The sequence below is a fragment of the Papaver somniferum genome, chromosome 8 (assembly GCF_003573695.1).
Source record: "Papaver somniferum cultivar HN1 chromosome 8, ASM357369v1, whole genome shotgun sequence".
Lineage (NCBI taxonomy): Eukaryota > Viridiplantae > Streptophyta > Magnoliopsida > Ranunculales > Papaveraceae > Papaver > Papaver somniferum.
This window is the reverse complement of record NC_039365.1, coordinates 101,344,254-101,360,138: the sequence shown is the minus strand read 5'-3', so window position 1 is coordinate 101,360,138 and position 15,885 is coordinate 101,344,254. Positions and strand designations below refer to the sequence as shown.

General features: G+C 36.0%; 1 protein-coding gene across 1 annotated transcript; it reads left to right on the top strand.

Moving 5' to 3' along the window:
* Positions 1 to 283: 283 nt before the first annotated feature.
* On the top strand, positions 284 to 1,447 carry LOC113305856. Its single transcript, XM_026554850.1, has one exon. It carries the CDS (start codon positions 284 to 286, stop codon positions 1,445 to 1,447), a length of 1,164 nt encoding a protein of 387 aa, XP_026410635.1.
* Positions 1,448 to 15,885: the final 14,438 nt, after the last annotated feature.

Sequence of the window (15,885 nt, the reverse complement as noted above, 5' to 3'; positions counted from 1 at the left end):
GCTTCCTCAATTCTTGTGATTCTGTTCCGCAGTTTAGCACATTCCCAAATCTATCAAAAACTGAGAAGACCTACAGAATTTGGAGATTTCTTAAGGTTCAAGAAATCTTATTACTTCATCACAGCTCTTAGATTTCCACTTTCTTTGTTTTTTAGGGTTCTTATTCTCGTATCATCCTCTTCTTCTCTCATTTCATCAAAACCTTGTTTCATACAAACTGATTCCTCTTTTTCGACAAAACCTCTGTTTGATTACTCTGTCTCTACAACTTTTGCTGATATTCATGAACGATTTCAAGCCTTCATCTGATTTTAGTGAAATCCATCCGATTGAGTTGTCTAATCAAGTGGGTTTTGATCAAATGTCTATAAACGACAGCCAATCAAGAATCATTTTCAGAGTTCGGAAGAATAGTGATTTTGGTGGCGGTGGAGTAGATAAAGAAACCCCTTTTCAGAAACAAGAGCTCAAGTTTTATCAAAGAAAGCCTAAGAATCTAATGGAGGAGACAAAGATGGGAGCAGAAACTGTGAGTAACAAATCAGAACTTAATAATGGTACTACTTGTTTAGAATGTGGTAAAAATTTTAGTTCTTTGAAATCATTATATGGTCATTTAAGATGTCATCCTAAGAGAGAAAAGAAAATGATTGTTGATGATCGAAACAAGAATTCTCCATCTATTTCTGGGAGATTATTAGGTTGTGATTGGTTGTGTTCTTTATCTGGATGGGTGATTACTGGAAGGAGAGGCAGAAAAGGTTTTCCATCTGCTATTGAAAGAGAAGCCCTAAATGGATTGTTGATGCTTGTTAATGGGAATTCATTGGACCTTGAGAGGAAGAGAACAAGGTACCAAGCAGTAAACAGAGAAATTTCACGGAAAAGGTCAAAACTTGACGGTGATAATGGGGGTATTGGAATTGAGTGTGGATCAAAATTGATGAATGTGGAATCTAGAATGGAGAAATTGGATGGATTTGGAAAAGTTTTGGGGAAAGACATACAGGTTGATGAAGTTCATTTGGGTAATCCAACATATACAGGATGTGTGATTCCAGTGTATTTGTCTTCAAGTACTGGAAACCTAACGAAGAAGTTCAGTCAATATGGTATGATGAATTGCAATAACCAGACAACAATGCGTAGTACTAATGCAGGGACTTTGCATTGTTATCAAGCTTTGGGGTGTCATGAATCAAGTGTGAAGGCAGAAGTGGAAGAATTGTCTATTCCAGAAAGAAATTTGACCCAGGCCGACTATGATGTGCAGAAATTCAATGCCTCTACTATTATGCAGAACAATGTCAAGACATATCCGTGTGGGATCTGTGGTAAGTCTTTTGCAACTGGGTATGCACTTGGAGGACACAAAAGGGCACATCGGAATGCACCGCGAAAGCATCTCAGTACGCCATTTCTTGAAGAAGCCCTAGCTGTGGGATGATCAAGTTGGTAAAGTTAATCCTTCACCAACCTTATGTTCTATGATGAATGTTTCAAGTTGGCTTGTTTTCCCGTTTTTGACGAAGTTTTCTAGTCTCAGTTTTACTTAGCATCTCACTGTAATATGAGCTTGCACACTAGAAACTATATAGGTCTTGTTACTTTTTGTCTATAGGATTGCTGCTTACTCGATCAATACTAGTAATGGTAGTAGTAGTAGTGAATCACAGTTGTAGAGGAATGAGTTTTGCTGTTTCTTTCATTTTTGAGGACACAAGTACACAACTGTAAAGGAGTTACCTTGTTTTGATGTTATGTGTACTTCTACTGTCTATACAGTTACATATGACAGTGTATAGAAAAATTTCAAAATCTATATGAAACAAGCCCAAGCTTTAAAATGTTGTATGTCATCTCAGATTGTTGCTTTTATGTTGTACTTCTTATGCATCTAATTTTTTGTTTTGCAATGCCCACTAACACTTGTTGTACACAATCACATATATAACCTTGGAGCATTGTTGGTTTCTGTACTTAAATGTGCAGTGTTGCAACTTGAAATGCTACATGGTGCATTGGCTCGTATGGATATGTTCGTTGGGAACCCTAGTAGTGTGCCAAAATGCTTAAAAGAGAACGAAAGTTAGGTTAGACTTGGAGAGTTCTCGACAGTGCATTTATATGTTATGATCTTTGCAGCACTTCGAAGTTTCAAATAGCAGCATGTTAACTTTGACTAAACATGGAAATCGGCACAAATCAATTCTTTTGATCTGTGTTATGTGAGGCACTTAGGCGAGGCGAGCGTCAAGCCCTTCTCCTCACCTCGCCTAGCGCCTAAGCACGCCAAGGGCGACCAGAAATCTCTCTTCTTTTTTTAAATAAAAATAAAATAATGACTCATATTTTTGCGCCTTGGGTGCTTTTATTAGCTAGGCGCCCCTTGCAGGACTCGTGCGCCTAGGCACTCGCCTTTCACAACATAGCTTTTGATTAGGCAATGCATACTAGTGTGGAAACTGTTCTCGTTCACTCGGTGTGTAATGCACTTTATGCGCCGTCTGGAGGGATATTCTTTTGTCTGAAAAAAAAACAATCGTACATTTATCCGAACAGAAAAAGATTTTTTTTTATGTCGAACTCTCTTCTTATTTTCACAAAATGCACTTTCCATATGGTACCACCACCCAGACCTTTTTACACCTGAGTATGAGCAACCATGGCTGAATTCTTATGTGAAAGGATCATCTGATCTTGATGGATTTTGAACTATTCATAATTAAAATTTGATCCAAAAACCTCTCGGAACAATTAAAAAGTTTCTTAATTTCCTTCATTTTTTTTCCATCAATATTTTCTTAAAGTTCTTAATAAACCGCTGGAAAAGGCAAAAAATAGAATCACCTTAAAATTGGTTGATTATTTAACTGATGACCCCATTACTCCTTTGGAATTACGACCCTCGTTACACAATTTCCTAAATTAAATTAAGGGTAGAGATTGAAATGTTACGTGCAGACTCGTTAAGAAGTTTGCACAAATTCAGACTCAGCTGAATATATGGGTCAAAATGGGTAGGGACCTACAAAAGAGAAAGTAGACACAACTTGGCCGAATGCCATGGTCCAAATGGGGTCAAGGGAGTCGAAGATTCTGCAAAAAAAAGAAAAAAAAACTACATTGTGATAAAGACGGTTTCGAGCATAGTTTAAACTATGGTTCATTTTACTTTTTTTCCCTTTTAATCGATAAATAATTTGGTGCTGGCAAGTTTCGAATTCAGGCCACTGGTTCATTATATTAACGACAGAAGTCATTCCATTGTATCTCGACTTCACATCCATTCATGATCTGGTGGCTAGTTGGTTATAAGATAGACCAAAATTAACCAGTGAAGACACAAGGATTTTAATATTATTAACTCGAAGATACGAAAACACATAAGTAAATTACTCATCAAACAGGGAGGATCCACTCACATTTTCATGTTATTTTATTTCTTCCAATAGAACATGGAACAAAGACATCCAAAATGTGAGATAGTGCGAAAATAAAAGTGCGAGAATCCTCCCTCTTTTATAACCCCAGTTCTCATGTAAGAAGAAGAACTACGACTAATTATTTTAGATGTATGCCGCAAGGGGGTTTGTTTTTGTCTATGTATGGGGTCAAACACTTAAAATACCATATAATATTTGTTGGTTAGAGGGACAAAAATGACCAGATCTTTACTCTAACATTCGACTATATTCAATAAAAGTGATGGGACAAATATTTCAGTATTATTCTTTGAATTCAGTTTGTTTGAGTATTGCTCGGTCGCGTTGCTATCTCAAGCATGTTTGTCAATGTTAGTGATCAAAATTATAAGTCTTGATTTCTAATCTACTATAGCTAAGTCTCGGATTAGGATAGAAAGTGTAGTTGAGCTCAAAGACTTCATGGAGATTCATCATACAAGAAGAAGAACTACTCAAGGAACCGGTGGAACTTCTCGACAAAAAGGTATGTGAAGACTTGAACTTAGCTGTCACTCAAAAGTCTATCTACTCTATCTCCTACTTCCTGAGACAAAAAGTCGTATGCTATATATAGACTTAGATTATACACAATTGGTATTTCGAGCCGAGTATACCTCGCCTATCTATATCTCGAAATATGTGTTGGTAAGCGTTTCGCTTCGATCATGTTACCTAGTGACGGAAGTCATGATATGTTTCAATCACTTTGAAAATTGCTTTGACGATAAATGGTGTAACAACTGTATAACTTCCTCTAAGAATGTTTCAATGATTGGAATGAGAGTTTAGATTACATAACCAATGATGGACATAAGTACTGTTGTGGAAACACATATGTGCATAAGTCCTATCCCTTGAACCAAAGTTTGCGAACTTTGTTGATCAAGAGAAACCGGAAGAATGACTCGTTGCCAAGTCCGCGAACTCAGTCCGCGAACTTCCGAACTTCTCATCCCGATAAATTTTGCTGGAGTTGACAAACTTGTTACGTGAGTACCAGTCCGCGAACCGGCGGAAAGTCTTTGCCGAGATTTTCTGCTGGAGTTTGTAAACTCTGCCCGGTTGCTTAAGTCCGCGAACCTAGTGTGCGAACTTAAAAAGGTTATATATCTGAAGATGATTTCTGAACTTAAACTTATAAAGACTAAGGAATGCAGTTTGCAAACAGTGGCTATGAAAGTTCATGAACCGATTCAAGTGAATCAAATCATCTTTGCTTCAATTGTGTTTTGTGTAGTACATAAGATTTCCTTGCAGTTGAACAACTCTCTAACTAGTTCATTTGAAGTCATTTGAACTAGTTATGGTGGAGAAGAATATGGTTGGTATGAAATGCTCATATGGCTAACCTTTTGGTTAACTATTGTTGAACAAACAAATGTACACGTTTGGGTACGGTTAACAAACCTAGAAGCGTGCATTTCATTTGTGTATAACAAGCTAAGTTTTTGATCTAACGGTTGAGAAGTATTAGCTTGAATCTAAATCAGGTTTTCATCTAACGGTGGATATTGTTTGCTTTGTGACCAAGGCGAAACCCTGATTTGAAAGACTATATAAAGGAGACATCTAGTATTGTGCAAAACTAATCCCCACACTTCACGTGTGATACTAGTTTGCGTGCTAGAGTCGATTCTCCTTTAACCTTTGGTTTTCTTCTTTTAAAACCAGGTTAACGACTTAAAGACTTCATTGGGATTGTGAAGCCAGACCGATACTACTTTTATCGTAGTTGTGTGATCTGATCTTGCATATTCTATCGTACGCGTACAATCAGATTGATTGGCTTGAGATTAATATCTCCGATAGGCAAGATATAAAAAGTAGTCACAAACATCTTTGTCTCATTGTTTGTGATTCCGCAACATCTTGTTTCGCTACCATACGATTAAGATTGTTGTGAGGTGATTGATTTATCTAGGCTGTTCTTCGGGAATATAAGACCGGATTATCAATTGGTTCCTGTTCACCTTGATTATTATCAAAAGACGGAACAAAAACTTTAGGGTTTTTCGGTGGGAGACAGATCCTTTGATAGACTTGTCTATGTGAGACAAATTTGTTTATTGTCAAAGCCTGCGATTTTGGGTCGTAGCAACTCTTAGTTGTGGTCGAGATCAGTTAAGGGAATCAAGTGCGTAGTATCCTGCTGGGATCAGAGGTGTAGGGAGTACAACTGTACCTTGAATCAGTGGGAGACTGATTGGGGTTCAACTACAGTCCAGTCCGAAGTTATCTTGGAGTAGGCTAGTGTCTGTAGCGGCTTAATACAATGTGTGTTCAATATGGACTAGGTCCCGGGGTTTTTCCGCATTTGCGGTTTCCTCGTTAACAAAATTTCTGGTGTCTGTGTTATTTCAGTTTCCGCATTATATTGTTTTATCTTTATAATTGAAATAATACAGGTTGTGCGTTAGATCATCAATTAGAGTAATCCAACCTTTAGTTGTTGATTGTCATTGATTGATCCTTGGATATTGTTCTTTGGTACCATCCAAGTTATTCCTTGTATTTGATTAGTACTCGCAGTTTCCGTTTGAGGAAATCAAATCAAATCAAGAGAGATATATACTTGTTGATGTACTTTTAATTGATTGAGTCTTCTTGATTCTCTTAAAAGTATATTCGAGTTTGTCCATACAGATTGCTAAGCGAAATATTGGGTGGTTTTGTTAGACCCCCGCCTTTTCAATTGGTATCAGAGCAGGCAAACACGTTCAAGACCTTACAAGTCTTTGTTTGTAGCGATCTGACTCTATGGACAGTAGTGCTATCTCAATAAATGCACCACCAGATCCAGGTATTTCACAATTCTCTTCCATGACTGATTTAATAAAATCTGTAGAAGAAATTCTATCTAAACCTCCACCAGGTTTAAAATCCCTTGAAGTGTTTTCAGGGCTTGAAAAGAAGCTTGAGAGCTTATCTCTTGATGTTGAGTTATACCTCCAGAAAGAGCAAGAATCTCTTGACAGACTAAATCAAGTTATGATGAATAATATTCATGATGAGGTTGATATTGACTTACTAATCAGTGAGAGCAATGCTCCTCCTCTGCGTAATCCAATTAGTTGTGATAAACTAAACGAATTACAAGAGGAGTTTAAATCTCAGTCATCTGAGTATATCACCTCAAAGCATGAATTGATTTGTTGCTCAATTCCTGATACTTCCTATCAAGATAGTAGCATTGTCTTCTTTTATGAAGAACCTAGGACATCTCTTTTTATCAAAAGAGTTTCCCTTCGCAGTACTAAAAACTATCTGCAGAAACGGTTTTTTATAAGTTGGAAAACAAGAAATCAGAAACACAAATCTTTTTGGGTTATCTTGCAGTTCTTTGATAGACTTATAAAAACAGTTCCTTGGGTGTTTCTCAACACTACAAGATTTAAGAGTTGTTGGAAAGACACTCTTTCTTGGTGCCATGGTGAGCAAGACATTGTTCACCTCAACACAACTTGTTTGTGTTGAAAGTGCATCCTCACCAAGAAATGCCCTGCTATGTATACGGTGAGGGAAGCACAACAACTAGGACGCACAGGTTATATTCGGTTAGGCTGTAGAATTCAATTAGACTTTTCTAAAAATGTATGTCTATAAACTTGAGCAAGTTTTATGTTTTTATTACTTGTTTGAGTACTTATAATGATCCATGTACCTTGATTATCGTTCATTTCTACCTAACTTGATCTGTGTTTAAGGTTTGAAAATAGTAGTTCGGGATGTTTGGACTTCATGGTAAACCTACCAGGTATGCATAACATATTTTAAAATCAAAATCCAGAAGTTTAAGTTTGCAGACTTGAAAATTCGTTTCCAAACCCGTATGCATACTTGACGTCGATATTCGGTAAACTTGTTTTGGCCGTAACTTCTTCGTCCGAACTCAGAATGACCTCATTATTTTTGCATTCTCTTTCTCTTTGAATTATCTTCAAAATGGATATGAGAATTATTGTATTTGTTTGAGTTAAGATTGGTATTTTTCCTGTCTCTTGTTTTTGAGTGTTTTGCTCAGTTTCGTTGCACTTGTTCCACTTTTCTTGGACTTGGGCACTTGGATTCTTGGAGTACTACTCTTCTATGATCATTTGTAGCTTTAATAAGAATGTTTTTGGTGAATCGCAAAGAAGGAAGTTCATGAATGGGCTGTAGTACGCATTACTATGGGATTCTTGAATGTTCACAACCATTTTATGTGAACTATGGTGGATGGTAGTTTGTATGTTCTTCTGCATTAAGAAAATATTTTTATACGCCTTTGGTAGCTACTTAGTGTAAATCCGGGCGAAAAAGATTGATTATACCCTCTAAGGACAAATCATTTTATATGTGCATTATGAGTTTGTCTTGATGCCTAGGAAACTTCTTATGGGAATTTTTTCTTGTTTTTGAAGGATTACTAGAGTTTGGAATAGCAATTATTGTGATTTCACATAGCTATGTCCAATGTTTTCATCTTCATGTTTAAATTCTAAATTTGTTTGGAAGATGATTTTTGCAATATTAATCTTTATGATTTTATATATTGCAATATGTTATGGGATATTGGTGTTTACGTCCGTGAACTATGTTTGTCCCATACTTTGTCAGAAGTAAAGTCGTTCATGATCGGTATTCATGTATTGATTAAAGAATGAATGGACTTTTGGAAAATACAAAAGTTAAGCCTATATTGTCAAATCTTTGATGGAAGATAGGTTAAAATCTTTTGTAACAAGGATGATGTCTATTGATTGTTGTTATGCAAATAATGATTGAAGATAGAATGAATCCTTGTGTATTCCGCAGTATTGATCATCCCTGATCCATATTTTATGTATTACTGTGAGGCTCTGTAATGTGTCTTATGTTGAGCACTATACAAACAAGTTGATTAATTTTTGATTAGCTTTGTTGGTTGTTCCGTAAGATACTTTATGTTGAGCATTCTTGAGCTAAATTAATCATCTTGTTTGGTTATTTAGTTATTGCTCCATAAGTCTTTTTATGTCAAGCAAAACAAATGACAATTAAATGGATTACTTTTGTAATTAGTTTGGTTGTGTATTCCAATTAGATTAATTATGGGTTCTCTTGTAATTAATCTAGTTGAGTATTTTCATACTCCGTAAGATTCCTCTTATGTTGAGTATATGAACGACTATCCTATTCATTTTCTAATGGTTATGTTAGTCGTATGCTCCGTAAGTTCTCTTATGTCGAGCATAATCAATTAAGTTGATCACTTTTGTGTTTAATTTGATTGCGTATTCCGATTAAATTAATCATGGGTTTACTGGTGATTAATTTGATTGAGTTTTTGGATATAAAAAATCATTCTCATGGTTTTTTGGTGTCCAATCAAAATCCTTCTTTTCTTTTGAAATTAAGGTCGCTCTTGTTGTTCCCTTGGGAATGACATCAAATGGGGGAGAGTTATTTTGAACTTGTGCTTAATGGTCATATCTTGAGGGGTGTGTTGCTGTGGAATTTTAAAGGGGTTATCTTGTATCTTTAAACTCCTTGATGAATGCTATTAGCTTCGGCTATATGATTGCATCTAAATTAGATGGTATGTATTTTTCTTTTAGTCATGAAATGTCTCTTACGGAAATTTCATTATGATACCGTTCTTGTACCTTTTCCAATTTTATTGACAAAAAGGGGGATAATTAATATGTAGTTCACACTACAAATACATATGGCTTTCGGATCATTGTGTAAGGGGGAATGGTTTCCATGTGAGATGGAGTATTGACTAAGGGGGAATGATACATATCACCGTAGTATTATTGTTGAAGTTGTGATACAATTGGACTTTGACACTGTGTGATAATACTATGACATTGTATAACAATGATCGAGACCGATGCTTTCTCATTGTTATAGCTACGAATCTTCAATAACGGTGATGCTAAACTTACAACCTTTGGGATTATTGGAGTACTTGGAAGTGACGAAGATTTCGAGGAATGAGACATGTGGAATAGAAGATACTAAAGTTTGTTTATATTTTTTGTGTTACATATGTATTGATAGTTTTGTCACTAAAATTGACAAAGAGGGAGATTGTTAGAGCATTTTTCGGTCGAACTCGCATGCATTGGTATCTCAAGCATGTTTGTCAATGTTAGTGATCAAAACTATAAGTATTGATTTCTACTATACTATAGCTAAGTCTCGGACTAGGATAGAAAGTGTATTTGAGCTCAAGGACTTCATGGAGACTCATCATACAAGAAGAAGAACTACTCAAGGAACCGGTGGAACTTCTCGACAAAAATGTATGTGAAGACTTGAACTTATCTGTCACTCAAAAGTATATCTACAAAAATTCGTATGTTATATATAGACTTAGATTATACACATTTGGTATTTCGAGCCGAGTATACCTCGCATATCTATATCTCGAAATATGTGTTGGTAAGCGTTTCACTTCGATCATGTTTATCTTTACCCAGTGACGAAAGTCATGATATGTTTCAATCACTCTGAAAATTTCTTTAACGAGAAATGGTGTAACAACTATATAAGTCTTGGTTTCTACTCTACTATAGCTAAGTCTCGGACTAGGATAGAAAGTATAGTTGAGCTCAAGGACTTCATGGAGACTCATCATACAAGAAGAAGAACTACTCAACGAACTGGTGGAACTTCTCGACGAAAATGTATGTGAAGACTTGAACTTATCTGTCACTCAAAAGTCTATCTACTCTATCTCCTACTTCTTGAGACAAATAGTCGTATGCTATATATAGACTTAGATTATACACATTTGGTATTTCGAGCCGAGTATACCTCGCATATCTATATATCTAAAAACATGTGTTGGTAAGCGTTTCACTTCGATCATGTTTATCTTTACCTAGTGACGAAAGTCATGATTTGTTTCAATCACTTTGAAAATTGCTTCAACGAGAAATGGTGTAACAACTATATAACGTTCTCTAAGAATGTTTCAATGATTGGAATGAGAGTTTAGATTACATAACAAATGATGGAAATAAGTATTGTTGTGGAAACACATATGTGCATAAGTCATATCCCTTGAACCAAAGTTTGCAAACTTTGTTGATCAAGAGAAACCAGAAGAATGGCTTGTTTCCAAGTCCGCGAACTCAGTCCGCGAACTGCCGAACTTCTCATCCCGAGAAATTATGCTGGAGTTGACAAACTTGTTGCGTGAGTACCAGTCCACGAACCGGCGGAAAGTCTTTGCCGAGATTTTCTGCTGGAGTTTGTAAACTCTGCCCGGTTGCTTAAGTCCGTGAACCTAGTGTGCGAACTTAAGAAGGTTATATATATAAAGATGATTTCTGAACTTAAACTTATAAAGACTAAGGAATGCAGTTTGCAAACCGTGGCTATAAAAGTTTATGAACCGATTCAAGTGAATCAAATCATCTTTGCTTCAATTGTGTCTTGTGTAGTACATAAGATTTCCTTGCAATTGAACAACTCTCTAACTAGTTCATTTGAAGTCATTTGAACTAGTTATAGTGAAGAAGAATATGGTTGGTATGAAATGCTCATATGGCTAACCTTTTGGTTAACTATTGTTGAACCAACAAATGTACACGTTTGGGTACGGTTAACAAACCTAGAAGCGTGCATTTCATTTGTGTATAACAAGCTAAGTTTTCGATCTAACGGTTGAGATATATTAGCTTGAATCTAAATCAGGTTTTCATCTAACGGTGGATATTGTTTGCTTTGTGACCAAGGCGAAACCATGATTTGAAAGACTATATAAAGGAGACATCTAATATTGTGCAAAACTAATCTCCACACTTCACGTGTGGTACTAGTTTGCGTGCTAGAGTCGATTCTCCTTTAACCGTTTGTCTTCTTCTTCTAAAACCAGGTTAACGACTTAAAGACTTCATTGAGATTGTGAAGCCAGACCGATACTACTTTTATCTTAGTTGTGTGATCTGATCTTGCATCTTCTATCGTACGAGTACAATCAGATTGATTGGCTTGAGATTAATATCTCCGATAGGCAATATATAAAAAGTAGTGTGACACATTTTCACCCATAAATACATTAGTTGGGACTCATTTTATCACTATTAAGCTTGTGTGTGGGTGTTTTTTTGGGCAATAAACATTTTTAGAAGAATCAGCTCGAAAAGTTGTTAGACGCACCCCCGGAGGGAATTTGCTAAGCGGACTCTCACTGTTGGTTAAGGGGCACCTCAATTACTAAGGGACACATCATTGCTAAGGGGCACTCTAGCTTCTATTTGCACCCCAAGACACCCCACTGTTATAGGCAACCCTACTCTCGATAGGGGATACCTTCTTCTTCACGGTTTAAGTAATTATTTTTGGTGGGAAAATGGTGTTAAGCTGCATACATTTCTGGAATTGATTTCCACGAGTTTTGGTCAGATATTCTCTCGATTTTGGATTCTTATCTCCCTGTTAGGTCAAAACAGGGTTGGTAATTGATTATTTCACTTTAAAAAAGGGAGGAAATCTGTTGATTATCGTTATACAGGGAAGAGATAATAACTCGGGTGTTCTGTTATATTCGGGAGTTATATGGAAGGAAATGGAAAGAATATATTTTGTTTTGATTTGTTATTATCCTGAAGATAGGTCAACAGCTCATATACACGTAACAGAAAAAGGAAGGAGAATAAAATCTCCATGATTTGGCAGAGAATTCAAAAGAAGATATTTTCGGGTTTAAGTGATTTGATTCTCTGAGTTATAATAGGAAGTTACGTGGGATATTCTTTTAATATTTGCGGCTGTCTAATGGGGGTTTTTGGGATGAATCAAACAACTCAGAATCGCGTGATAATAATGGAAAATATTCCCGTGGAGAATAATGGAGTAAAGAGAGAATATTTGCGCATTGAACAAGAGATATTGGGTGCTGCTGAGACTATATAATGAGTTTAATGGAGTCATAGATGGGCATCGAGAGTTGGGGAGAAGAACAGAGGGTTGCAGAGCAGAGTTCTCTGCTGCTGCAGAGAAGAAGAAGAAGAACATTTGACGCCTACAGACTGTCGCAGAGAACTGTCGTTTATCAACAGTACTCGTAACAGTCAGTTTGGCACGCTTGTTTTGAATTTGCAACAATTTCTTGTAACAGTGACGTCTGTAACGCCAATACAGCGTTGCAGATTCACTATATTATTACTCTTCTTCAATAAAAACACCTTTTGAGCTATGAATTATATTTTTGAGCGTGTTTCCAACCTAATGAGCTAAACCCCAACACTGGGACGACGGAGGAAGCCGAATTTCATACATGGGTAAATTTATTTTATTTTCTATATGACTTTTGCACTAATTAAAATAGAATTATGATTTGAATTAATTAGTTATTATTTTATTTGATGGGTCATGCTTGCTTAAATGTTTGATGTCCCATGCTTACGATTTATAACTAATATTTTGAGAATCTACTTTGGCAAAATAAGAGTCGATGTTATTTTTATTGAGTGATAATTGTTGAGAATGAATAATTGAGCCTTATGATATGAATTCGGTGGAATCCTAGTCCCAGTAGCTCTCTTTTATTATTTTCGTTAAACCTTTAAATTTAGTCTTCACAAATCTTAGAGTTCGAATCTTATTACTACAACAACAATTAAAAATCTGATCATTTTGGCGCCGCCGACGCAGATTTTTTTTTAGATTAATTTTTAGGTTTATTTTTTTTATTTTGTACAGTATTTTCAATTTATTTTAGATTTTTTCTTTCTTTTCTTTTTTATGCATTTCTTTTTGTATTTCTTTTCAGGGACATTTTGAGGATGATGATTTCTTCTGGGGATACGTCATCTAAGCGTAGAAAGTCAAATTATCAGGAAACCTCGTCTGACATGACGCTTGCTGAATATAGGCGTAGGCAACGGTATGGATTTTTTGATCCACATGTGGTAAGTGAAGAATCTCCTCTAGAGATATATGAGAAGTATTATAAACACACACCACTTAGTTTGGACTTAAGATTAAGAATTCTGGAATGTAAAAAATTATATGATGATGATGATCAGTCTTGTAGTGACTCTCTGGTCGAGACAGAATTTGTAGATGACCCTGTGAATGATTGTGTAGATGATTTGTCTAATTTATTAGGAGAATCTATCTCGCAAGATATTTCACCCGACTTAGAGGTTGTTTCTAGTCCCCTAGACTTCCAAAAGTTACCTAATTAGGGTTAAAATTATGTGCTTCAAAAATTTTGTTGGAATACTTTGCATCCAAATACCCAGAGGACGTCCCTGTTTTTGATACCGTGCATGAGCCTATTGGAAATTTCCCTATCCCAATAGTATCCCCATATAATGTGCTATACTCACTTCCATGTGAAGTAAAAATTAGGTTTGGGGGTAATCCTCTATTTCAGACAGTTTCAATGTCACCATATTTTCATAGCATAATTGTGAAGCTGTCGTTTGTAAAAACTGTATTTTGGGTTGATCCCCAAATTTTCAGTCTGTTAATCTTTGGGGATCCATTTATGTACATTCCAATAGGTATATTTATTTTATATTTATTTTGGTTTACCTTTTGCATTTCCCATCTTAATATTTGCGTTGGATGACTCAATTACATTGAGGACAATGTAATGTTTAAGTGTGGGGGACAGATTAACTTTTTACTTTATTTTTTCAGGAAATTCCTTGCAAATCATGACCAGCTGTGTAGCGGGTCTGTTCCTTTTTCTTGCATGTTATGACCAGCTGTGTAGCGGGTCTAAAACAATGATGAAAAATATAAAAAATGATAATAATAATAATAATAATGTGATTGTTAGGGTTATGACCAGCTGTGTAGCGGGTCTGTTTCTTTTTCTTGCATGTTATGACCAGCTGTGTAGCGGGTCTAAAGAAAAATAAAATAAAAAATATGACCAGCTGTGTAGAGGATCTCTTTCTTTCTATCTTATTATATGACCAGCTGTGTAGCGGGTCTCTTTCTCCCTATCTTATTATATGACCAGCTATGTAGCGGGTCAATTTTCTGTTTTGCTCGAGGACTAGCAAAATATAAGTGTGGGGGAATTTGATGAACACGCAAGTGTAACACATTTTCACCCATAAATACATTACATGGGACTCATTTTATCACTATTAAACTTGTGTGTAGGTGTTTTTTTGGGCAATACACATTTTTAGAAGAATCAGCTCGAAAAGTTGTTAAACGCACCCCCGGAGGGCATTTGCTAAGCGGACACTCACTGTTGGTTAAGGGGAACCTCAATTACTAAGGGACACCTCATTGCTAAGGGGCACTCCAACTTCTATTTGCACCCCAAGACACCCCACTGTTATAGGCAACCCTACTCTGGATAGGGGACACCTTCTTCTTCACCGTTTAAGTAATTATTTTTGGCGGGAAAATGGTGTTAAGCTATGTACATTTCTGAAATTGATTTCCACGAGTTTTGGTCAGATATTCTCTAGATTTTGGATTCTTATCTCCCTGTTAGGTCAAAACAGGGTTGGTAATTGATTGTTTCACGTTAAAAAAGGGAGGAAATCTGTTGATTATCGTTAGACAAGGAAGGGAGAATAACTCGGGTGTTCTGTTATATTTGGGAGTTATATGGAAGGAAATGGAAAGAAGATATTCTGTTTTGATTTGTTATTATCCTGAAGATAGTTCAACAGCTCATATACACGTAACAAAAAAGGGAAGGAGAATAAAATCTCCATGATTTGGCAGAGAAGTCAAAAGAAGATATTTTCGGGTTTAAGTGATTTGATTCTCTGAGTTATACTCGGAAGTTACGTAGGATATTCTTTTAATATTTACGGCTGTCTAATGGGGGGGTTTTGGGATGAATCAAACAACTCAGAATCGCGTGATAATAATGGAAAATATTCCCGTGGAGAATAATGAAGTAAAGAGAGAATATTTGCGCATTGAACAAGAGATATTGGGTGCTGCTGAGACTATATAATGAGTTTAATGGAGTCATAGATGGGCATCGAGAGTTGGGGAGAAGAACAGAGGGTTGCAGAGCAGATTTCTCTGCTGCTGCAGAGAATAAGAAGAAGAAGAACATTTGACGCCTATAGACTGTCGCAGAGAAATGTCGTTTATTAACAGTACTCGTAACAACCAGTTTGGCATGCTTGTTTTGAATTTGCAACAATTTCTTGTAACGGTGATGTCTGTAACGCCAATACAGTGTTGCAGATTCACCATATTATTACTCTTCTTCAATAAAAATACCTTTTGAGCTATGAATTATATTTTTGATCGTGTTTCCAACCTAATGAGCTAAACCCCAACACTGGGACGATGGAGGAAGCCGAATTTCATACATGGGTAAATTTATTTTATTTTCTATATGACTTTTTCACTAATTAAAATAGAATTATGATTTGAATTAATTAGTTATTATTTTATTTGATGGGTCATGATTTCTTAAATGTTTGATGTACCATGATTACGATTT